Raw genomic sequence first — 9179 nt, forward strand, 5'->3', positions numbered from 1 at the left:
CTCTGCCCGGTCTGTGGCTGTGCAGCCCCATACACAGCAAACTGTGATGCACTTTGTGTTCTAACAGCTTTCTATCATAGCCAGCATTTACCTTTTCAGCAATTTGTGCTGATCGGACTGTAGGATCAGACCAGACGTGCTAGCCTTTGCCACCCCCCCGCACACACACCCCACCCCCAACATGCATCAGTGAGCTTTAGGTGCCCATGACTCCGTCGCTGTCCTTCCTTGGAGCACTTTTGGTAGGTGCTGACCACTGCATACCAGGAACACACGACATGTTCTGATTTCTGAGTCGTCTAGCCATCACAATTTGGCTCTTGTCAAAGTGGTTTATATTCAGACACTTTCCCCCCACTTTCTATGCTTCCAATGAATCACCTTCAAGAACTGTTCACTTGCTGCCTAAAATGTGGATCCCTAGACACCCCTAGCCAAGTAAGTGACAACGATACTCTGGTGGTTGGTGTGGCGCAAGAGATAACACCACTACCTGCCAGTCAGCCACTATACCACGTGGGAGAGTGGGGTTCGCTTCCCTGTCTGGGTGACTATGCTGTGCTACACTAATACAGTCCTTGGGCAAGACTCCTAACACTACATTGGCCCACTTGTGTAATACAAGTAATCTTGTAAGTCGCTCTGAATAAGAGTGTCTGCTAAATGCCATATATGTAAATGGATCTTTTTGGTGCTATATAGAGACACATACGGATTTCCATCAATGTGAAGAGTCCTTTAACCAGGTCAGGAACCATTTAGGTATTCATGATTCTTTATAGAGCCTTCACTAAAGAGAAGACGGTGTATGTAAGATTAAACTACTTACATATACTTATTATTCATGTATAAGGATATATATGCACACAGAATAGAAATATAAAATGAAAATAGAGTATGTAGAGCATTTATAAATAGAAAGGCTTGTCTGGTAGGTAAAAAGGAAGTTACTGTGGAAAACATCCACACAAAATGATCTGTCTAAGAGCCACACAAGCCTCTTTGAGCCATTAAAAACGTTGGAAAGGATGACTGTGAGAAGGACTGAATAGGGAACTTTAAATCTCATATGGGAGATACGCACTTTCTAAATATATATATATATATATATAAATATATATTATATATATATATATATATATATATATATATATAGCTATAGAATATATATATATATATATATATATATATATATATATATATATATATATATATATATATTCTAAATATAAATCCCTCTTTATTTGACATTACAGTCGCATTATTATTTAATACAATAAAGATAATAAATCCCCTTCCTTTTTTAACGCTCATCGAAACTCCGGTCTGGGCACTTCGGTTGCGAAACAGGAACACAGAGAAGAAGCGCGTGGGCGCTGGTTCACGTGACCGGGACCATAAGTGACCCAGCAGTCAGCTGATGAGAGCCGTTTACCCCAGATCCCGGAGCGAGTCGGGATAAACAGCCCGGTTCAGGCGCGGTGCCACTCAGATGCGTTTGTTGTCCTGCTGAAGCCGACAAGATGAAGCTTGCCTGTCTGCTGCTTTTGGCTGCTGTTGCATGGTCCTCCGAGGCGGTTGTTAGGTAAAGTCCACAAAGACCTTCACTGTCTTACTCGGAGACCTTCCGACTGTTGTTTACCAGCTATGCTAGCTATAGCTGGCTGGCTAGCTCCGGTGCTAACGTTAGCACTCGCTGGCTAGCCTGAGTGAGACTGAGAGGCGCGCTGCTGCTGCTGGTGCTGCTGGTGGTGCTGGTGGTGGTGCTGCTGGTGGTGCTGCTGGTGCTGCTGCTGGTGGTGCTGCTGTGGCTGTTTTCCCGTTGTTTAGCTGCTAGCTAATTGTAAGCCAGTCTATCTGAGCTGGGAACGGGCTGCTGTGTAGCACGGTGTTGTCTAGCTCTACCTCTGCCTCTGCCTCTGCCTCTGTGACTCAGCGAAACTCTCCGTCTAACGAAGAGCTGATCCACAGACCGAGGCCAGCGGGGGGGTAAAGGGGACGGGGTGGTCGTTAAATAACCGAGCACACACTTCAGTCAGTTTCGTCTAGTTATCAAATTGCAAGCACGTTGGCTCCAAGTGGTCAAAACTCGCCCTCAGGGGGTCAGTTTCAAAGCTGCCACCCCTACTGAGGGTCTTGGAGGTCGCCTTCTAGGCCCACTCCCACAGTTCTGACTTTTCATAGATTGTAGCCCACTTCTCTTAAACAGCAGACGTTTCCATTGTGTCCATAGTGTTTTCAGCACTACTGGCTTTAGGTGTGAGGTTCAGGTTTAATTTAGGTATCCTTTATTTGGTTTCCTCTTTGTCCCATTTAAAGCCCTCATCCACTCCAGGCTGCCAGGGTTTGTTGTTGGAGCAGGGGTGGAGGTGGGGTGGAGGTGGGGTGAGGTGGGGTGGGGGTAGCCTGTTTGTTTGCTGGCCTGCTGCTGCTGCTGCTGCTCCTCCTCTTGTTACCTGTGTTGTTACCAGTGCTGCCACTGGGGAGCTCACACTCTCCAACCCTGCCGAATATACTTGCACATATACGTGCTGTTGAAGTGCTTAATGCCCCAGGAAGATTATTGGCTCATTTCTCTACAGATATATATACAGATATATATTCTTGGTTCACTATTGAAGACTAAGATCCGAGATGTTGAGGTGTAGCTCAAGTAGTCAGCCCTCACCCTCAGGGTGTCTTTCACGTTAGCTAGAAAACCTCTTATCTCAGTTACACGTAACACTAATTTTTTGCAAAAATGCAGGCTGTTCGGGAAGGAAGCTCACACATCAGCGCCTTAAAGCCCCTCCTGTCTGTTTCTGTGGTTTGTCAAAGGACACCTCAGTCCTACCACACAACCCACATTTCCGTTGCGTCAACTCTCTGTCCGTCAACACTGGCTTTAGGTTTGAGGAGTCTACATGTTAAAATGGCTTATATTGTTTAGTTGGTTTCTTCTGTCCTCTGTTTGAGTACCTCACCCTTCTTTAGGATGACCATTTTATGGAGCAGTGGCCTGTAGCCTGTTTGTTTACTGGCCTGCTGCTTTTTTTGTTACCTGCATTACCAGTGTTGCCAATCTGGAGCTCAAGCTCTCCAACCCTGCCACTGAAATGTAGTCGAAGTGTCTCTAGTAGTGTGGAATGAGTGAGCTAGTATCTCAAACAGCAACTTTACAGGACGAGGAGAAAACCTTCCTGACCTTTAATGGGAGGCAGTAAGATTTTCATTTTGGGTCATTTATGTTGGTCCGTTCATCAGGGCGATTCAGTCAAAAAGTGGAAAACGGCCAAAATGGTATTTAAATACCTTTAAATGAATATGCTGTATTTACAGTATGTAGGGCTAGGATCAGAGATACTGTGGCTCCAAATGGTCAAAACCTTCTATAAGGGTGTCTTTCACACTAACTGTAGCTTGGTTGCAACACTAACTTCTCACTCCAGCCCTGCCAGTGCCATTCTGTTATTTCATTGATGCACAGCTTATTGCAGTGATGGGAATGTTCCTTGTATGCAGCAGGTGCTCTTGGCGCTCACACATGGATAAGAGTCTAAATTTAGTTACTGCCATCTACAACGCAGCCCAAGTGTAACCCTTAACCCAGATGTTTTGGATGTCCCTCTTTAGGATTCCTCTAAAGAAGTTTCGCTCCATAAGGCGCTCCATGACTGACTCAGGCCGAGCTGTAGAAGAACTCCTGGCTGACACTCGGTCCACAAAGTACAACCTGGGTTTCCCCGCCAGCAACGGTCCCACCCCAGAAACCCTCAAGAACTACCTGGATGTGAGTGCAACCTCCCCAAACTGGTCTGTCTTAAATGTTCAACACTTGCCTGTTTGTGCTCTTTCGCCCTGGTTCTCTAATCCTGTTGAGTAATTTGTAAAGCGTAGGCCCCTAATCATTTTCTGAGGATCCTTGTTTGGCCTGATTTATTCAGTTGCTCAAAGAACATCAAGTATTGGGAGAAAGAAATAGTGTTGTAAATCGTCTGTCTGTCTGTTTTGGTGTAAAATACCTTACGGAAATTGTCTGAGTCAATTGAGTGATTTTTACACTCTGTGTAGCCAAACATGAGATGATGTTGGAGGCAGATAAAATGATGTAAATTTAATGAACTGTGTTCAGTTTAACTAACTAACTGATTTGACATTGAAAGTGTAATGAGCTTCTTGTCTACACTTTTAAAAATAAAGGCTAGCTTCACTTGGTTCTTCACATGTGCTCTTCCCCATTACAAACATGGTTCTGTATGGAACCGTAAGTGGATCTTTTATAGTGTCACTTCAAGAACCATTTGAAGCACCTTTTTATTTTTAAGATTGTATTGATGCTTGCTGTGCTGTATGAAGGCACACATTAGGTTGAGAACATTGACAATGCAGAGAATGCACTATTACACTACACAATTATTTGTACTCTGTACAGTTCATTAGACCACGATTCAGATCTCTGCAAAATCGGTGTGTCATGATGTTTAACATGCATTTAAGTAACTAACTTAACTGCTTAGAGGAATTAGACTTGCTGAGAACATCACTGCTACTGCCAGACAGTGTCGAGTGCGTCACCCCCCCCCCCCCCCCCCCCTTCTGTTTCTCTCTCTTTCTCTCTGAGCCCACAACGTTTTAAACAGGAAGGAAGTCATTTAGAAGTTTTGCAAATTAGGTCGCGTGACAGGTCATACTTTATGAAGATGCCTTTTCATGGTCACGCATGGCTGACCTTGGCGAAACTAAACACGCAGCTTGCTCTGTCATGTATTTGAAAAAACACAAATGAAACCGTAGGCTGCTTATCATGAGACTGTTGTCATAGCACCCTAGAAAGGCGCTGTGTCATGAGAACTGGCACAATCGGATTGGGAACAGCCTGGTAACTATTATTTGGCAATAGAAACTCTGTAAACAGCCTTTTGGGGGGGGGGTACTTTTTTTTCCTGTTGGTGTGAAATGCAAAGGGTGTCTTCACATTATTCCCATGTAGGCTTGGGCATGTGCTCTGATTTAGACCTGCTTGTTGATCATTCTTTTTTGTTTTGTTGTTTTCCTTCCCTAAAAGGCCCAGTACTATGGAGAAATAAGTCTTGGTACTCCTACCCAGGACTTTACTGTGGTGTTCGACACAGGATCTTCCAACCTGTGGGTGCCCTCTGTCCACTGCTCCCTCACTGACATTGCCTGTTGTAAGTCCACATTGTCTCTGTATAGAGTATAAATGTATATGGCTAATAAATTGCAGTATGGTGTTGATTATTAATTGATTAAAGTTTAATAAGATAACCTTCCCTGGTTTTGTGAACATTAACCAGACAGGAGGATCATTTATCTTGCTTAATTTGTATGGATTAAACAACATACATATTTATAGATAACAGTTACAGATAACTTGGGTTGGAAAATCATGACCTTAATCTAAAAGCAAACCGTTTGGCAGATCCTGCTGTTTTTATGGGTGTTCTTATGAATGTGACTCTTTATGTATCTCAAATATTGGCAAAAACATTTAAGTATGTCAAGATCTCTGTAAGTTGGTGTATCTACATTATGTTGTCCAACACTATATGCAGTGTTTGTTTATTTACTCTTATCCCACCTACAGCCAGTTTGTGAATTAGTCTTTGTCTAGCAGGGGTTGTAGATGATCTGTGTAACTGATTTGTAATATATATTTTCCAGTGCTTCATCACAAGTACAATGGAGCCAAATCCAGCACCTATGTGAAGAACGGCACTGCTTTCGCCATTCAGTATGGCAGTGGGAGTCTGTCTGGATATCTCAGCCAGGACACATGCACAGTAAGAATATACAGGAGTGTTTCTGTTTTCTGTAAAGTTTTGAAAAGTTTTTGGCTTTGTTTGTCAGCCCTGGTCTTGGAGTACCCCTGCCCTGCTTGTTTTAGTGTGTCCCTTCTCCAACATGCCTGATGCACCTCACTGGCTCATTAGCAAGTCCTTCTTGAGTCTAAGAGGGCGTGTTTAAACAAGAATGAGAGAAAACCAGTTTTCTGCTAAAGGGTTTTTAAATTTATTTATTATTTATTTTAAACTAGCAGAATAAAATCTAGCTCTGTCCCTCACCCACACACAGAATACTCTTGATAACATTATCTACCCATTAGGTTGCATAAAAACAAACATTTGGTCGAATTAAACAGGTTGGTTGAATTTAACCAATCTAGTTGCCCAACCTATCAAAAAAAAGTTCTGCATCCGCTTGTTCTGCAAGGTGAGAATGTGGGCTAGTCAAATATTCAACAGCTCTGACTTGCACTGAGAATCCCGCTCTGAAGTTCAGTGCCCTAATTTAGTGCAGACCGTGGTAACTGTGTGTTCCCACCAGCAGTGAACTAAACCAGGGTTCACTTGGAAGCTGATAGAGACCTCTTTTGCATAGTGAACACCTGAGTACGGGTGGAATGGTTTCACCTATACTCAAAGCTGTCTATAAAATGTGTCGGTCTTGGGCACTTGAGGTGCGAGAGCAGATATTGGTGCTCGGTACTGTCTGACTGAAACTGAAATGTGCTCCCTCTTTCAGATCGGGGATATTGCTGTTGAGAAGCAGATATTTGGAGAAGCTATCAAACAGCCTGGAGTTGCTTTCATTGCAGCTAAGTTTGACGGCATTCTGGGTATGGCCTATCCTCGCATCGCTGTGGATGGGGTTCCTCCTGTGTTCGACATGATGATGAGCCAGAAGAAAGTGGAGAAAAACGTCTTCTCTTTCTATCTGAACAGGTGAGCGTGTGCATGCCTTTTGGTCACTAGTGCTCTTATTAAATCCTACATGCACAGGGATTGTCAGATGGCATGTAAATTTAAAGGCTTAAATGTTAAGGGTCCATCATTATTATTGTCTTTATTGTATTTGCATTGCAATAAATGTCTTCTCCTCGCATATCCTGTCTTAGAAAGCTAGGGTTCGAGCATAGGGTCAGTCATGCTGCTGTTCCAGTGGTGGTCTTTTTCCATATTCTGTTTCTGATCCTGCATAATGTGGATTTTTTTTTTTTGGCCAGGAACCCTGACACTCAGCCTGGTGGTGAACTCCTCCTGGGTGGCACTGACCCAAAGTACTACACTGGAGACTTCCACTATGTGAATATCAGCAGACAGGCCTACTGGCAGATTCATATGGATGGGTAAGAGCTCACTCCTCATGACTTATGTCATTTTTCATTTGTCATTTTTATTTATTTTTTTCTTTAGAGGAAGAAACTGTTATGTTCATGCTGATTCATAAAGGATAAGCTGAGCAAGACTTGTCACGTGAAGCAAAATGGTCAGTTTCACATCCCTCACTTTTTATTACCCAAGACGGGGACTAGAATTCTTCTCAGAAAATCTTCCTCTTAAAGTGGTCTGTGACATGACCTGTATTGAAGTGGTTGTTTTGTTCCCGAGGCATGGGAAAGTGAAAATGCAGGCTAAAGTGCTTGTCAGGTGACTCTGCTCTACTTTTTGTTAAACTTTGGCCTGTTGTAAAGCGCTCTGTACATGGAGGGCTGCAGTCTGTCCAGCTAAACACTTCAATTGACATTGAGACTTTGGCTGACCTTTTCACCCAGTGAGGTTTTATAGATCCAAAGGTAGATAGAACTGATCACCAATCTTGCGAATCTTTAGGGTAGTTGTTTTACTTGTTTTTTTTACTTGTTACTTGTGTAGTACTTGTTTTAGTGTCCGAAACACTTTGGATCCTCAGTTCGCTTAAGGTTTGGCTCTTACTTTGGAGAAGTAAGCTTGTGTTAATAGAGCTGTTTTCTTGTAGCATGACCATCGGCAGCCAGCTGACTCTTTGTAAGGGAGGCTGTGAGGCCATTGTAGACACTGGAACCTCCCTGATCACTGGCCCAGCAGCTGAGGTCAAGGCCCTACAGAAGGCCATTGGAGCGATCCCACTCATCCAGGGAGAGGTACAACACCTTATTTTTAACATAGTCCTCACATTCTTGACAATTGAGTCATTAAATAATTATTATATATTGTTCTTTAATGATGTTGCTAAGGATCCATGTGTTTCTCTGTAGTATATGGTTGACTGCAAGAAGGTCCCCTCCCTTCCTACTATCTCCTTCGTCTTGGGTGGACAGTCCTACAGCCTGACTGGAGAACAATACATTCTCAAGGTTAGTTTAAAAAAAACAAAAAAACAAGGCAAGAACAGAGCTGAGCTTGCTGAGCAAGCCTCTGTTTCTTGCTGATTAATCTCATTAAAGGTAACTTATGACTGCTGACGGATCATGTGGCAAGCTTTGGTCAAGCTGTGTTTTTTGTAAAAGCTACATTGACGATCTGAGTAACCGGAACTCTTGCCTCACAAGGCCTCATGCTGTTGTAACTAGGTCATGGTTTGAATATTTACCAGAGAGACATTCAAGCCGCAAAGGCTTGGTAAAGATGGCTTCCCTCACCTGTTCCCTAACTTGTGTGTCTTTGTGTGTGAGCAGGAGAGCCAGGCTGGTAAAGAGATCTGCCTGAGTGGCTTCATGGCTCTGGATATCCCTCCTCCAGCTGGGCCGCTGTGGATTCTGGGTGATGTGTTCATTGGGCAGTACTACACAGAGTTCGACCGTGAGAACAACAGAGTGGGCTTTGCCAAGGCCAAATAGGCCCAAACTACAGTAGGCTTTTTAGTGAAGGTGACAAAGGGTCAGCGAGGAGTTTCACTAAGGATAGGAAAGATTGAACGAACTCTCCACATCATATCAGCTGCTTTTGTAAGACCTACATACCTAGCGATATGATGGTGTTGTGTTTTGCACTGTGCTTTCTTAGCTTATACAAATACTCCGTTATCAGCAGGCTTGAGGCGTCTAAGTGAATCAGGGAAAGGTACTAAAGAAGCTAGGAGAACTAGACTTGTGGTTTTAATAAGTGTTAATGTGTTTTTACAGTTTTATGTCTGATTTTTAGTTCATTTCACTTTTAATATCTGCTTTTCTTTTAAATACCTCTGATTCGAATGAGTACAGTTGGATGAAATGAACGGGTTAAAAACCTATAATCTTAATTTTTTTTTTTTTTTTTTTTTTTTTTTTGGGGGTTATGGGCAGTGCTTTGCATTTGGCTGATGTGCATGAAAATGTTCAGAATTCCAGCACTACACTGATTGGTTGATTTTTAAATTCCTGTCCTGTCTGATAAACAGCCATGTATCAATACAACCAGTAAAACAAACAATACAGTGACTTG

General features: G+C 43.0%; 1 protein-coding gene across 1 annotated transcript; it reads left to right on the plus strand.

Moving 5' to 3' along the window:
- Positions 1–1400: 1400 nt before the first annotated feature.
- ctsd (cathepsin D) lies at positions 1401–9175 on the plus strand. Its single transcript, XM_072695616.1, has 9 exons — positions 1401–1585; positions 3613–3769; positions 5045–5168; positions 5662–5780; positions 6523–6722; positions 7004–7126; positions 7756–7900; positions 8015–8113; positions 8435–9175. The coding sequence occupies exons 1-9, from the start codon at positions 1524–1526 to the stop codon at positions 8594–8596; spliced, it is 1191 nt and encodes a 396-aa protein (XP_072551717.1). The 5' UTR covers positions 1401–1523; the 3' UTR covers positions 8597–9175.
- Positions 9176–9179: the final 4 nt, after the last annotated feature.

Source organism: Salminus brasiliensis, chromosome 13, assembly GCF_030463535.1.
Source record: "Salminus brasiliensis chromosome 13, fSalBra1.hap2, whole genome shotgun sequence".
In the NCBI taxonomy this organism is placed as follows: Eukaryota; Metazoa; Chordata; class Actinopteri; order Characiformes; family Bryconidae; genus Salminus; species Salminus brasiliensis.